This window comes from Engystomops pustulosus, chromosome 4, assembly GCF_040894005.1.
Source record: "Engystomops pustulosus chromosome 4, aEngPut4.maternal, whole genome shotgun sequence".
Classification (NCBI taxonomy): Eukaryota; Metazoa; Chordata; class Amphibia; order Anura; family Leptodactylidae; genus Engystomops; species Engystomops pustulosus.
The window spans coordinates 6,243,193-6,259,649 of record NC_092414.1 but is presented as its reverse complement, the minus strand read 5'-3'; the positions used below and the strand labels follow the sequence as shown (position 1 = coordinate 6,259,649).

The 16,457-nt window shown below is 47.5% G+C and overlaps 1 protein-coding gene across 2 annotated transcripts; it reads left to right on the top strand.

The window, feature by feature from the left end:
• The first annotated feature begins 24 nt into the window (after positions 1-24).
• Positions 25-16,456, top strand: IL17RA (interleukin 17 receptor A). Of its 2 annotated transcripts, XM_072144913.1 has the most exons (12): positions 25-446; positions 527-551; positions 2,179-2,325; positions 3,984-4,108; positions 6,952-7,078; positions 9,097-9,144; positions 9,232-9,377; positions 9,558-9,629; positions 9,952-10,045; positions 11,722-11,811; positions 12,142-12,159; positions 14,065-16,456. In XM_072144913.1, the coding sequence occupies exons 1-12, from the start codon at positions 348-350 to the stop codon at positions 15,648-15,650; spliced, it is 2,577 nt and encodes an 858-aa protein (XP_072001014.1). In that variant the 5' UTR covers positions 25-347; the 3' UTR covers positions 15,651-16,456. The 2 variants fall into 2 exon arrangements, with proteins under 2 accessions (XP_072001014.1, XP_072001015.1); XM_072144914.1 differs by lacking the exon at positions 527-551.
• Position 16,457: the final 1 nt, after the last annotated feature.

Genomic DNA, 16,457 nt, shown 5'->3' with positions numbered 1-16,457 from the left:
TTTTATAGAGAGTGTGACGTCACCAACCGCCTCTCCCTCCCCATCAGCGGTCCCTACGGTGGCTCCGCTGGACCATTCCTGTCACTGATTGACTCCGTAAGCTTCATTCTTGTCATCGCCAATGAATTGACGTCGGAGCTGGTGCACGCCCCTCATTTGCATACCTGGGATTCTCCCTACATCCTTCAGTTCCCGGAATAGACCCTCCCCTCTCTCACCTGGGGTGGACGGAGCGCTGTGATTGGTCAGCCAGTAATAACTGATTTGCATACGGGTCTGCGATGAGGGAAGGAGGAAGAGGAGAAGAAAAGTTGTCACCGAGGCTGCGGCGCCCATGACGGAGGAGCATGGCGGCGGCTGTGCGGGTGGCCGTGCTGGTAGGCCTGGTGTCTGCGAGCCTGGGACTCCACGTCATTGACTCCCCGGACTTCAGCTGCTCGCAACCGGTGAGTGCTCCGCCATGACTGGCTGATAACAGCGGGTAACAGCGCACTTCTCCCTGACTTCCTCCTTCTCTGTTTTGCAGGGGATTCGATGCACAGTCCTTCCCAGTAAGTGATAAACTCACATCTTCTCTCCTGCACATTACCACAGCAGCACAGAGCATGTCAGGAGTGTACACTGCACATTACCACAGCAGCACAGAGCATGTCAGGAGTGTACGCTGCACATTACCACAGCAGCACAGAGCATGTCAGGAGTATACACTGCACATTACCACAGCAGCACAGAGCATGTCAGGAGTGTACACTGCACATTACCACAGCAGCACAGAGCATGTCAGGAGTGTACACTGCACATTACCACAGCAGCACAGAGCATGTCAGGAGTGTACACTGCACATTACCACAGCAGCACAGAGCATGTCAGGAGTGTACACTGCACATTACCACAGCAGCACAGAGCATGTCAGGAGTGTACACTGCACATTACCACAGCAGCACAGAGCATGTCAGGAGTGTACACTGCACATTACCACAGCAGCACAGAGCATGTCAGGAGTGTACGCTGCACATTACCACAGCAGCACAGAGCATGTCAGGAGTGTACGCTGCACATTACCACAGCAGCACAGAGCATGTCAGGAGTGTACACTGCACATTACCACAGCAGCACAGAGCATGTCAGGAGTGTACACTGCACATTACCACAGCAGCACAGAGCATGTCAGGAGTGTACGCTGCACATTACCACAGCAGCACAGAGCATGTCAGGAGTGTACGCTGCACATTACCACAGCAGCACAGAGCATGTCAGGAGTGTACGCTGCACATTACCACAGCAGCACAGAGCATGTCAGGAGTGTACGCTGCACATTACCACAGCAGCACAGAGCATGTCAGGAGTGTACGCTGCACATTACCACAGCAGCACAGAGCATGTCAGGAGTGTACGCTGCACATTACCACAGCAGCACAGAGCATGTCAGGAGTGTACGCTGCACATTACCACAGCAGCACAGAGCATGTCAGGAGTGTACGCTGCACATTACCACAGCAGCACAGAGCATGTCAGGAGTGTACGCTGCACATTACCACAGCAGCACAGAGCATGTCAGGAGTGTACGCTGCACATTACCACAGCAGCACAGAGCATGTCAGGAGTGTACACTGCACATTACCACAGCAGCACAGAGCATGTCAGGAGTGTACACTGCACATTACCACAGCAGCACAGAGCATGTCAGGAGTGTACACTGCACATTACCACAGCAGCACAGAGCATGTCAGGAGTGTACACTGCACATTACCACAGCAGCACAGAGCATGTCAGGAGTGTACACTGCACATTACCACAGCAGCACAGAGCATGTCAGGAGTGTACACTGCACATTACCACAGCAGCACAGAGCATGTCAGGAGTTTACACTGCACATTACCACAGCAGCACAGAGCATGTCAGGAGTTTACACTGCACATTACCACAGCAGCACAGAGCATGTCAGGAGTGTACACTGCACATTACCACAGCAGCACAGAGCATGTCAGGAGTGTACACTGCACATTACCACAGCAGCACAGAGCATGTCAGGAGTGTACACTGCACATTACCACAGCAGCACAGAGCATGTCAGGAGTGTACACTGCACATTACCACAGCAGCACAGAGCATGTCAGGAGTGTAGGGAAGTCTTGGAGGTGACAAACTCTTGGGTGAAGTTTATCCACTTTCTTCTAGGTCATTGTATGGACTTGAGCTGGATCCGACCCTTTAATTGGACCCCGGCTGCTCCCGCGAGTCTAGAGGTGATGACAAAGATTGGAGTGAGCGAGAAGGGGGACCATGTGCCCGTCCTACACATCACCTGGACCGTGAGAGCCGACTGTGAGTGTATCCTGGGGGCAATAACTGGGTCTCCAGGGGGACAGGGACATGCTGGCACTGTGGGGGGACAGGACAGGGACACGCTGACACTTGGGGGACAGGACACGCTGACACTTGGGGGACAGGACAGGGACACACTGACACTTGGGGGGACAGGACAGGGACACGCTGACACTTGGGGGACAGGACAGGGACACGCTGACACTTGGGGGACAGGACAGGGACACGCTGACACTTGGGGGGAGGGGACAGGGACACGCTGACACTTGGGGGGAGGGGACAGGGACACGCTGACACTTGGGGGGAGGGGACAGGGACACGCTGACACTTGGGGGACAGGGACACGCTGACACTTGGAGGGACACGCTGACACTTGGGGGGACAGGGACACGCTGACACTTGGGGGACAGGGAAACGCTGACAATTGGGGGGACAGGACAGGGACACGCTGACACTTGGGGGACAGGACAGGGACACGCTGACACTTGGGGGGACAGGGACACGCTGACACTTGGGGGACAGGACAGGGACACGCTGACACTTGGGGGGGGACAAGACAGGGACACGCTGACACTTGGGGGGACAGGACAGGGACACGCTGACACTTGGGGGACAGGACACGCTGACACTTGGGGGGACAGGACAGGGACACGCTGACACTTGGGGGGACAGGACAGGGACACGCTGACACTTGGGGGACAGGACAGGGACACACTGACACTTGGGGGATAGGACAGGGACACGCTGACACTTGGGGGGACAGGACAGGAACACGCTGACACTTGGGGGGACAGGACAGGGACACGCTGACACTTGGGGGGACAGGACAGGGACACGCTGACACTTGGGGGACAGGACAGGGACACGCTGACACTATGGGGGACAGGGACACGCTGACACTTGGGGGACAGGACAGGGACACGCTGACACTTGGGGGACAGGACAGGGACACGCTGACACTTGGGGGACAGGGACACGCTGACACTTGGGGGACAGGGACACGCTGACACTTGGGGGGACAGGACACGCTGACACTTGGGGGGACAGGACGGGGACACGCTGACACTTGGGGGACAGGACGGGGACACGCTGACACTTGGGGGACAGGACGGGGACACGCTGACACTTGGGGGACAGGACGGGGACACGCTGACACTTGGGGGACAGGACGGGGACACGCTGACACTTGGGGGACAGGACGGGGACACGCTGACACTTGGGGGGACAGGACAGGGACACGCTGACACTTGGGGGGACAGGACGGGGACACGCTGACACTTGGGGGGACAGGACGGGGACACGCTGACACTTGGGGGGACAGGACGGGGACACGCTGACACTTGGGGGGACAGGACGGGGACACGCTGACACTTGGGGGGACAGGACGGGGACACGCTGACACTTGGGGGACAGGACGGGGACACGCTGACACTTGGGGGGGACAGGACGGGGACACGCTGACACTTGGGGGGGACAGGACGGGGACACGCTGACACTTGGGGGACAGGACGGGGACACGCTGACACTTGGGGGACAGGACGGGGACACGCTGACACTTGGGGGACAGGACGGGGACACGCTGACACTTGGCATACAGGATAATCGCCTTCTGGCCATGTCTTTGGCTTATGCGGTGTTGTTACTTTGTGTCATGGCAGCCAGTATCAGGGACCTACAGGGAGTGGAGATCTCGGTCCTGGATATCAGTCTGAATCGTCCGCTTTGTGTACAGTTCCAGTTTGCTAACACGTTTCCCAGTCAGTGGGATCAGAACAATCGAGCGGTGAGTGGACTATTTGTGGATATATAGTGATATAAGGTGTGAGATATAAGGTTTCTTTTAAATCTTACAAATTAATTTGTGGAATACTAGTAAACAAAGTGTTAATCCTAACAAAACACAATCACCTGTCACCACCTATAGCAGTGATGGCGAACCTTTTAGGGACCGAGTGCCCAAACTACAACAAAGACCCGCTTATTTATCGCAAAGTGCAAAACACAGAATTTAATTTGTGATTTATACTCCCTGCTCTGTCACAGTTTTCATTGATACCAGCACCTGAGGACACCAATAAAGCAGAAAATAGTCCCAGGTAGAGCTGTCACTTTAAAATATCTCTGTGCACAGCAAGTCCTGGGCTGTCTGGGACTGTAGGAAGATGCCTGGAGTCATCTCTGGTGATGGCCTGAGTGCCCACAGAAAGGGCTCTGAGTGCCACCTGTGGCACCAGTGCCATAGGTTAGCCATCACTGACCTATAGTGTCAATGCACAGAAAGGGAATAGAAGGGGAAGAAGGGAAAAAGTGTCTCACATAAAATGTAACCTCTATTTATTAAACAGATAATATTATATCTTTTTACTTATTTAACCCCTTCCCGCACCCTGACGTGATTCTACGTCATAGGATGCGGGTAGTTCCCGCACCTTGACGTAGAATCGCGTCATGGCGATCGCCCGAGCTCAGAAGCTGAGCCCTTGCGATCGCCGCGGGATCCCAGCGGTACGCGGTAGCTGGGATCCCGCAGTAACAGCCGGGATCGCGACTATCGCGATCCTGACTGTTTAACCCTATAGACGCCGCGGTCATAGTGACCGCGGCATCTATGGTGTATTGGCGCGACGATCGGCACCCTCCGTGCAGGGCGCGGAGGTGCCGATCGTTGCCATGGCAACCTAGAGGCACGATCAGGTCCCCTGGGCTGCCTATGGCAGCTGCCTGCTAGGATCGTGCACTGTGCACGATCTAACAGTGCTGATGTCAGCCTATGCAGAATGCATAGGCTGACTATGTAATATGCTGCAATACATTACTATTGCAGTATATTACAATGAACAAGTGATCAAATGATCACTTGTTCATGTCCCACCCTGGGACAAAATAAAACAGTAAAAAAAAAGTTTTAAAAAAAGGTGCAACTAAAAAAAAATTATTTAAAAAGAATAAAAGTCCCCTTAAGTCCCGTCCCATTCAGTAATCATATAAAACATAAAAAAAAGTGAAAATCACCAAAAAAACCACAACATATTGGGTATCACAATGTCCGTAACAACCCGTCAAATAAAATAAAATGGTCACTGAACCCGTACGGTGAACGCCGTAAAAAAAAACACAAAAAAAACTCACAAAAATTATTAAATTTTCACATCTGACCGCATAAAAAGTGATCAAAAAGTAAAATGTACCCCAACATGATACCAAGAATAAGTACAGCTTGTCCCGCAAAAAATAAGCTCTAAACCAGCGCTGTAAACAAAAAAATATAAATGTTCTGCCCATTGGTACATGCCGATACAAAAACAAGTAAATGTCTCACAAAATGAGTTCTATATTCTGCAAAACAAGTTCACCATAAAAAAGCCATGTAAATGGGGTATCGCCGTAATCGTGATGACCCGTAGAATAAAGATAACACATTATTTTTATGGTACGGTGAATGTCTGAGGAAAAAAATGCATAAAACCATAAACAAGAATTAATGATTTTTTTAACCATCACCAAGAAAGAGTTAATAAAATCTGATTATTGGCTATTGAGCCCCCCTGTAAATGATGTACCTGAAAAGTGGATCTCATCCACAAAAAAATAATCCCCCATATGTCCAAATTACAAAAAAATAAACATTTTATAGCCTGTAAGATGTGACATTGCAGATCTGCTCTGAATGGCGCCTCCTTCCGTTCTATGCCCGGCCGTGCGGCCGTACAGCAGTCACCACCACATATGGGGCATCCTCTGACTCGGGAGACGTTGGGTATCAAACTTTGTGGAGTTTTTTGTAATTTAATACATTGTGACGGTTTAATTTTTGGCCAAAATTAATATATTGTCTAAAAAAAATGACAGCTTGTAAATTAGACCTCCATTTTGTTTTAACCACTGTGAAGCATCTAAAGGGTTAACATACTTCTTAAAGTTGATTTTTTACACATTGAGGGGTGTAGTTTCTAAAATGGCATGATTTATGGGGGTTTACTGCTGTTTAGGCCTCTCAGAGTCAGTTAAAGCTGAGGAGGTGCCTCTAAATAAGGGTTTTGGCGTTTTTCATAAAAATGAGAAAAATTGCTCCCAAAATTCTGAACCTCCTCACAACCTAGAAAAGAGAGAAGATGCATAAAACCCTATGCCGATATAAAGCAGACATTCGGGAAATGTTAGTTATAAAGTTACTTGGGTGCTATGACTATCTGCCTGAAAAGCAGAACATTTTGAACTATGAAAATGAAGAATTTTTAGAAATTTTTGCCAAATTTAAGTTTTTTTCATAACTTAACACAAAAGATATCATCAAAATTTGAATATTACTTTGAAGTACAATGTGTGACGGTAAAACAATCTCAAAATCCCCTGGATATGTTAAACTGTCAAAAAGTTATAACCTCCTATAATGACACAGGGCAAATTTTAAAAATCAGGCCTGGTCCTAAAGGTCTAAAATGGCATAGACACGAAGGGGTTAAATTATAAAGATACAATTTCATCTGTTTAGTAAATAAAGGTTACATTTTATGTGAGACACTTTTTTTCCCTCCTTCCCGATATTATTCCCTTTCAGTGTATTAATTTGTGGAATACTTTTGGTTCTGGTATCACCCAGTTAACACTGTAACCTCTTCACTGTAGTGGAAATTCTACTTCAACAACTTTGAAGTAGGTCCAGGTAAGGAATATGAGGTCAGCGTCCAGCACCTGCCGAGAAACAGAGAGAAGAGCCAGGAAAACCGCCTAGAACAGAGAGTCATGACTCCAGGTAAAGCACATTATCTAACAGGTGAACAGCTAAAGAACAACTGAGACAGGAACAGCCTCTTATTTATGTATCCCCTACTGCAGTACTTATAACAACCACCAGAGGTCATACATGACATTACTTATCCTGTACTGATCCTGAGTTACATCCTGTATTATACTCCAGAGCTGCACTCACTATTCTGCTGCTGGTGCAGTCACTGTGTACATACATGACATTACTTATCCTGTACTGATCCTGAGTTACATCCTGTATTATACTCCAGAGCTGCACTCACTATTCTGCTGCTGGTGCAGTCACTGTGTACATACATGACATTACTTATCCTGTACTGATCCTGAGTTACATCCTGTATTATACTCCAGAGCTGCACTCACTATTCTGCTGCTGGTGCAGTCACTGTGTACATACATGACATTACTTATCCTGTACTGATCCTGAGTTACATCCTGTATTATACCCCAGAGCTGCACTCACTATTCTGCTGCTGGTGCAGTCACTGTGTACATACATGACATTACTTATCCTGTACTGATCCTGAGTTACATCCTGTGTTATACCCCAGAGCTGCACTCACTATCCTGCTGCTGGTGCAGTCACTGTGTACATACATGACATTACTTATCCTGTACTGATCCTGAGTTACATCCTGTGTTATACCCCAGAGCTGCACTCACTATTCTGCTGCTGGTGCAGTCACTGTGTACATACATGACATTACTTATCCTGTACTGATCCTGAGTAACATCCTGTATTATACCCCAGAGCTGCACTCACTATTCTGCTGCTGGTGCAGTCACTGTGTACATACATGACATTACTTATCCTGTACTGATCCTGAGTTACATCCTGTATTATACTCCAGAGCTGCACTCACTATTCTGCTGCTGGTGCAGTCACTGTGTACATACATGACATTACTTATCCTGTACTGATCCTGAGTTACATCCTGTATTATACTCCAGAGCTGCACTCACTATTCTGCTGCTGGTGCAGTCACTGTACATACATGACATTACTAATCCTGTACTGATCCTGAGTTACATCCTGTATTATACCCCAGAGCTGCACTCACTATTCTGCTGCTGGTGCAGTCACTGTGTACATACATGACATTCCTTATCCTGTACTGATCCTGAGTTACATCCTGTATTATACTCCAGAGCTGCACCCACTATTCTGCTGCTGGTTCAGTCACTGTGTACATACATGACATTACTTATCCTGTACTGATCCTGAGTTACATCCTGTATTATACTCCAGAGCTGCACTCACTATTCTGCTGCTGGTACAGTCACTGTGTACATACATGACATTCCTTATCCTGTACTGATCCTGAGTTACATCCTGTATTATACTCCAGAGCTGCACTCACTATCCTGTGAGTGCAGTCACTGTGTACATACATGACATTACTTATCCTGTACTGATCCTGAGTTACATCCTGTATTATACTCCAGAGCTGCACTCACTATCCTGCTGCTGGTGAAGTCACTGTGTACATACATGACATTACTTATCCTGTACTGATCCTGAGTTACATCCTGTATTATACCCCAGAGCTGCACTCACTATTCTGCTGCTGGTGCAGTCACTGTGTACATACATGACATTACTTATCCTGCACTGATCCTGAGTTACATCCTGTATTATACCCCAGAGCTGCACTCACTATTCTGCTGCTGGTGCAGTCACTGTGTACATACATGACATTACTTATCCTGTACTGATCCTGAGTTACATCCTGTATTATACCCCAGAGCTGCACTCACTATTCTACTGCTGGTGCAGTCACTGTGTACATACATGACATTACTTATCCTGTACTGATCCTGAGTTACATCCTGTATTATACTCCAGAGCTGCACTCACTATTCTGCTGCTGGTGCAGTCACTGTGTACATACATGACATTACTTATCCTGTACTGATCCTGAGTTACATCCTGTATTATACCCCAGAGCTGCACTCACTATTCTGGAGTAATCACTGTGTAACCCCAGTATTCTTCCTGTGCAGACTGCAGTGACAAGGACATGCTGCTGACAGAAACCTGCTGTAAGCTGGGTAGGTGTATGAACTCTTGTGCTGTGATAGTTTGGCTGGATACATGAGATACAGGAGAATATAAGGATGTATCACTTTCTGCTTTAGGATTCTGCTGGAATTATAACATCTCTGTAGAAATCACAGAAAGTGAAGTGATTGTGGAATTTTCCCCTCGAAGTGACGCCCACAAATATGGCGTAGAAGTGTTTATTGAACGTATAATGAAGAGACAGAGTAAAACCATTGATCAGGTATGAGATGTAACACTGGGTGCGGGGTTGGAGGATGTGATGATAATTTATAATTATTATTACATAATGTTCAAAGCTGCCGGTCTATAAACCATGTATCACATGTCGCTGGGTGACGCTGCCTCCTAGTGGACCAGCTTAACATCACAAGTTAATATTCTCGATTTTCTTGACCTGCAGGTGTCTAGTGACCGCGTGCAAGTTAATTTCTCCAACTTCGCGTCCTTTGACCCCTGCTGGTATAACATCTCGGTAATGTACATGAATACATTTAATTGATAACCTACATAAGACCTAAAGTAATTCAGATCCCCCACTGGAGTCCTGAATACATCCATATCTGTGGCTACTGGCTGGTGTTTGTGTACAGGGCTGTAGCGGCCATTACATCACTGCTGCAGCCCTATACACATTAGGACGACCCCTGACCCCAGACCCTTAGCTGTATCAGACACCAGGTCAGAAATACTCACTGCCCACCTTCACTGGTGCAGATAGTGATGACCCCATCCATGCAGGTACCAGGGGAGATCATTGCTCCAGGGGCTGAGCTTACAATGTCTCCTTGTTCCAGGTGTGGCCTTACATGGAGCCTTGTAATACTGACTGTGTGCGGAAGTCTTACGTTCCAAAATGTCCTACAACTACTACTGTGTTTACAACCCCAGGTCAGTACTGATCACAGCATTGCCAATATGCATCGGTTATAGTCACCATAACTTTCCCATGATCACTCCCACACACAGTGACCCCTGCATGGTATAATGCCCCCCACACAGTATCATAGCCTATACGTGACCCCTGCAGGATATAACACCCCACACACAGTGACCCCTGCATGGTATAATGCCCCCCATACAGTATAATAGCCTATACGTGACCCCTGCAGGATATAACACCCCACACACAATATAATAGCCTATAAGTGCCCTCTGCATGGTATAACCACCCCTACACAATATAATAGCCTATAAGTGACCCCTGCATGGTATAACCACCCCTACACAATATAATAGCCTATAAGTGACCCCTGCATGGCGCTACACCCCTTAAACAGTGGGATAGACTATCAGTGATGCCTGCATGGTATAATGCCCCCCACACAGTATAATAGACTATCAGTGACCCCTGCATGGTATAATGCCCCCCACACAGTATAATAGACTATCAGTGACCCCTGCATGGTATAATGCCCCCCACACAGTATAATAGACTATCAGTGACCCCTGCATGGTATAATGCCCCCCACACAGTATAATAGACTATCAGTGACCCCTGCATGGTATAATGCCCCCCACACAGTATAATAGACTATCAGTGACCCCTGCATGGTATAACCACCCTACACAATATAATAGCCTATAAGTGACCCCTGCATGGCGCTATACCCCTTACACAGTATAATAGACTATCAGTGACGCCTGCATGGTATAATGCCCCCCACAAAGTATAATAGACTATCAGTGACCCCTGCATGGTATAATGCCCCCCACACAGTATAATAGCCTCTCAGTGACCCCTGCATGGTATAATGCCCCCCACACAGTATAATAGACTATCAGTGACCCCTGCATGGTATAATGCCCCCCACACAATATAATAGACTATCAGTGACCCCTGCATGGTATAACCACCCTACACAATATAATAGACTATCAGTGACCCCTGCATGGTATAATGCCCCCCACACAGTATAATAGCCTCTCAGTGACCCATGCATGGTATAACCACCCTACACAATATAATAGACTATCAGTGACCCCTGCATGGTATAATGCCCCCCACACAGTATAATAGCCTCTCAGTGACCCCTGCATGGTATAATGCCCCCCACACAGTATAATAGACTATCAGTGACCCCTGCATGGTATAATGCCCCCCACACAGTATAATAGCCTCTCAGTGACCCCTGCATGGTATAATGCCCCCCACACAGTATAATAGACTATCAGTGACCCCTGCATGGTATAATGCCCCCCACACAGTATAATAGACTATCAGTGACCCCTGCATGGTATAATGCCCCCCACACAGTATAATAGACTATCAGTGACCCCTGCATGGTATAATGCCCCCCACACAGTATAATAGACTATCAGTGACCCCTGCATGGTATAATGCCCCCCACACAGTATAATAGCCTCTGAGTGACCCCCTCCTTGCTGAAACATATCATCCCCACCCAGGACAGCGCCCACTAGTGGTGGTTGGGAGGGGCATGACAACCTTCTAGATTACGTGTAATTATTGGAATGGTAACCGCAGCTCTGGATGTGAGTGGAGTATGAGCTGACATCCAGTGATGTGCACTATTGTTACATGTAACATCTGCTATTATCTGCAGCACCGTTGGACCCGTTTCGTGTGTGGCCAATCGCAGCCATTCTGACAATCGCAGCCTTCACCGCAGTTATCCTTTTCTGGCGCTTTCAGGGTAAGAGACAAACATTGATATTTTTGGGGTCCTTGTATACTTTTGGGGAGAGTGATTACCCATATTACAGTTCTGCAGAGTCTGTCACCCAGCTTTCCCAGTCTCCTGTTCAGAAAATCTTATCTTACATCTATATACTTGAGTTCAGCCGTTACTCATCGCCTCCAACACATGAGCTATTTAGAGAGCTGGCAGCGCCCCCTCCCCCGCTGTGCGGTGCTCGGCCTCTCCTGGATTTGTAGTGGGTGTTTGTGAGTCACAGCAGCGCAGGAAGAGTCATATGATGTTTTATGATGGTTTTACTGACTTTATATTTGTTTTCTCTTACAGCCTGTATCCACCAGCAAGGTGAGTATATATTCTACACCAGTATAGTGCTAACATACTCTGCAGTGCTGTACTGCCGCTCTCAACTCCTAAACCTCATCGGTAATAAGGTGGTCCCATTGCTGGGACCACCACCAATCATGACAACAGCCTGTGTTGGGAATGTAGCAGGGAACGTCCGGGATCTGTGAATCTTCCTCAGAGAAGATCAAAACAGCGTCCAGCTGCCCCCTCGTCATTCATATCACAAATGTTTCTAGATCTCTGCTTGCTGTCCTTCTATGGAAAGCTTTATCGCTGACTTCCAGTGGACAGAAATCGGACCATGGTCACACAGGTGCACGGCTCGTTATATATCACAGATAGTAATCAGAGCCGTGTGTTATAACGAGCCGTGCACCTGTGTGACCATGGTCCGATTTCTGTCCACTGGAAGTCAGCGATAAAGCTTTCTATAGAAGGACAGCAAGCAGAGATCTAGAAAACAGTGAGGAATTAAAACAGAAGGTATATTGGAAATTTGTATAATTTTTTGTAATACAAACAAAAACATTAATTTACCGAAGTGGGAATATCCATTTAAGGCTAATTTAATGGAGAAACATTATATATACCTAACCCTAACTTTTCATTATTCAAACAATATCAATTACTTGCTGAAATGGGAACACCCCTTTAAAGGGAACCTGTCACCAGGGACCTCGTTTTCACTAAAGACAGGTTGCAGAAGCCCACGACAGTTGCATTGCAAATTTGCCTTTCTGCTTTCTCTAAGCATTTGCATTACAATATAATTGTGTGTTATAACTTAACTTGCACCCTGACTGAATTCTCTGTGTAGTCCCAGGGGTTGGGCTTTCAAAAAACAACAAGTGTCTTGTCTGTGAGGCAGACTCCTCAGCTCTCAGCCCCCACCCTTGTGCTCCTGTACAGCTCATCCCTCCTCCTATGATGTCAGCTCAGCAGGCTGTGACCTCTGTTAAGGAGCAGGAGGGCAGAGCTGTACAGGAGCACAAAGGTGGGGACAAGAGCTGAGGAGTCTGCAGCACAGACAAGTAACATGTTGTTTTTTGAAATGCATCCAAACCGAAGCCCAACCCCTGGGACTGCACAGAGGATTCTGTGAGGATGCAAGGTAAATTATAACTCGCAATTATATTGTAATGCAAATACTAAGAGAAAGCAAAGGCAGATGTGCACTGCAGGTGTAATGGGCTTCTGTAACCTTTCTCTAGGGAAAATGAGGTCCCTGGTGACAGGTTCCCTTTTAAGACTGGCAAGAAACATATATGCCCTACACGTAAAAAGCCAAACCTCAAACAACAATTTAACCATAGTATATTCATACACATTTTATTAAATCTCATAAAAAGGGATTGGACATTTATATAAAACAAGTGCACTGTATTGGAGGGTCACACAAGGCCGTGCTGAAACGTGTGTCGGGGTCATCTGGGTGGACGCTGGCAGCCAGAGACACCGGTATACTGCACTGTGCACCTCGGTTGTATGCCTGACTTGTGGTATTTCATACTCCAGGGTTAGTTCTATCTGTCGCTGTATTTTAGGCTCTGAATGTTCTATTGAGATGCATGATATTACTGGATGTGTTACAATAGGGAATGTTTGTATATATGAGTTATGTATTCTTATAATGTGTCCTCTTCCGCCAGTGTCACCCTGATGTTCACTTGTTTTCTATAAATGTCTCTTCCACTTTTTAATAGGTTGAATAAAATGTGTATGAATATACTTTGATTAAATAGTCTGGCTATTTTTATGTAGGCCTTTGCAGCAAGGTGTAAAGTGAGGAGGTCATATGTTTGCGTGTATATTTGCTCTTCTGCCATCTAGTGGTACCTTGAGAAATTGCAGTATTTTGTAATGACGATAGATTTTACTATTTGTCTCTTTTTGTCACTACAGACCCAGAACCCAAAAATCCGTCCCCGCCACCCCCTACGCTGGCAAGCAAAAAGGTGTGGCTGGTTTATTCTGCCGATCACAAACTCTACGTGGATGTGGTCATCAGGCTGGCAGACTTCATGCGGGTGGACTGGGGCCTGGACGTCGTCCTGGATCAATTAGAGAGCCACGAGATTGGTGTGAGAGGCGTCATGCCTTGGCTTGGCCACCAGAAAGAGCAAATCGAGAAGACGAATGGGACGATTCTTATTTTGTGTTCCCCAGGGGCGCAGGCTAAATGGAGAGCCTTGCAGGACCGCCAGAAGGAGCGGGTCACACTGCCCGAGGACGCCAGCTACATGTATGGGGACCTCTTCACCCCCGCACTGACCCTGATCTTCCCTGACTTCCAGAAGGCCAAGCCCTACGACCGCTACCTGGTGGCTTACTTCAATGACCTCTTCACACATGAAGACATCCCGTCTCTTTTTGAAATTTGTCCCTGTTACCCTGTGGTTGATAAATTAAAAGACCTCTTGTTCCGTATTCAAAGAATAGAGCAGAACCAGCCCAGCGTACAATATGACGTGTGCCTGAAGGAGTACCCCAGCTACGCCTATCTGCTGAGCGCCATTGAGCAGTGCCGGGCCTGGCAGCAGCAACATCTGGATTGGTTTGGGAAAGAATGTCCACCAGTAGGAGGCCAGGATGAAGAAGACTTGGAGGAAGAGGTTGGACATGAGTGTACGCGTCGCATCCACCCTAAGATCCGCCAACCCGAGACCGCTATCTCTATGGTGAACCCTCGTATCATTGAGCAAGCACCTGTGCAGATCGTAAACCCTTCTCTGGTGCGAGGTCCTACAAGCGTTTATGTGGTACCACGGCTCAACGAGGAGCCCTCACCAGTGACCGTTCTTCAGCCGTCTCTCAGGACGGACGCATTGCGAGCGTCTTATATGCAGGAGCCATTATTGGTCGTAGACGAGTCGTTCCCCCTCTACAATGAGATGGACCTGTCAGCACCTGGTGACCAGGAGGTCCAGTCTGAGGACCTCGTCCAAGCTCAGTTAAGGTTCTTCTCCCAGAGCTTTGGTCCTGATGAGTTGTTCCATGGAGATGAGTCGTTTCCAGGGTCAGGAGATCTTCTGAGTGTCAGGAGGCCGTTACTTCAGGAAACAGATAAACCGGACGCCCAGTTCCAGGACTTGATGGAAGTTCAGAGAAGGTTACTATTTAACAGCATCTGGGAGGGTCCGGCAGGAGACGAGTCTATCGCGGATTGTCTACCCATGCCACATCACCAAGACGTCTGGACTAATGACTTACAGGAGGCGCAGAAGAGGTTTTTGTTGCAGACCATCGGTGACGGGCAGCACCTACTGCCTGAGATGGTCTGCGATGCCGGACCTCCACTTACTGAACATCACCCCCTACTGGAGAATGCAGGGGTGCCTCTACCGTTATGTCACCCCGCCATGGATGTAGGAGGACTCTATGAACTGAATGAGGTCATGGGTCAGACTGATAACAGGAACTGCCACTCTGAAGACCTGGGGTACGGCACCCTGAACCCCAACAATCTGGAGGAGATGAAAGGAGAATGAATGAGAAGCTCAATCTGTGTGTAATATAAAGGGAAACCATCAGCAGGTGTGACCATGTAGCCCGTAGTCTTGTCCTGGGAGAGATGTGTAATCAGACCTTTGTGTATGTTGGTAGTAGTGGCAGCAGGACTGTGAAATATGGATTTATATTCCAGGAGTGTACTGAGGGTGTCCTAACACTGCAGTGTTCTGCTCCATAGTCCACACTCATAGCCCTCAATACAATCCTGAAAAATATATCCATATGTCACAGTCCTGCTGCTACTAACAACATACACAAAGGTCTGATTACACATCTCCCCAGGGGCAAAACCTAACACTGACTACAAAGAACACAGAGCACAGCAGTGTGAGGACACACACTCTGTACAATCCTGGAATATTAATCCATATATCACAGTTCTGCTGCTACTAACAACATACACAAAGGTGTTATCACAGCACCCACTGCACAGTGCCCTCTGTGGCCATCATAGGTTACCGCACCTACAAGTGTCTCTTACGTAATGAATGTACATTTATTCTAATTCTGTTTCAGGGAATCTTTTTATATTTTACGTCCTCAGGTAATATGACTATGATAAAGGGCATGTGTTGGGGTCATCCTTCTCCTCCGGGACCCCCATGTACAGCAATGTGTATATGTATATATAACATGTGTATAATGTACAGTCATCTGAGAGTCTGGAATATCTGTATATTTGGATCCTATGCCAGTAGATGGATGTGAGTTATTTTACGCTGCTCTCCTGTGCTGTCACTGATCCCAGATTATTCTATGTGTAATAAAGACATTTTTATGAGAAT

Coding starts and splice junctions, on each gene's coding strand:
- IL17RA (XM_072144913.1), top strand. CDS start 348: ATGGCGGCGGCTGTGCGGGTGGCCGTGCTGGTAGGCCTGGTGTCTGCG. Junction 552..2,178: donor TCGATGCACAGTCCTTCCCA/GTAAGTGATAAA, acceptor ACTTTCTTCTAG/GTCATTGTATGGACTTGAGC. Junction 2,326..3,983: donor CTGGACCGTGAGAGCCGACT/GTGAGTGTATCC, acceptor GTGTCATGGCAG/CCAGTATCAGGGACCTACAG.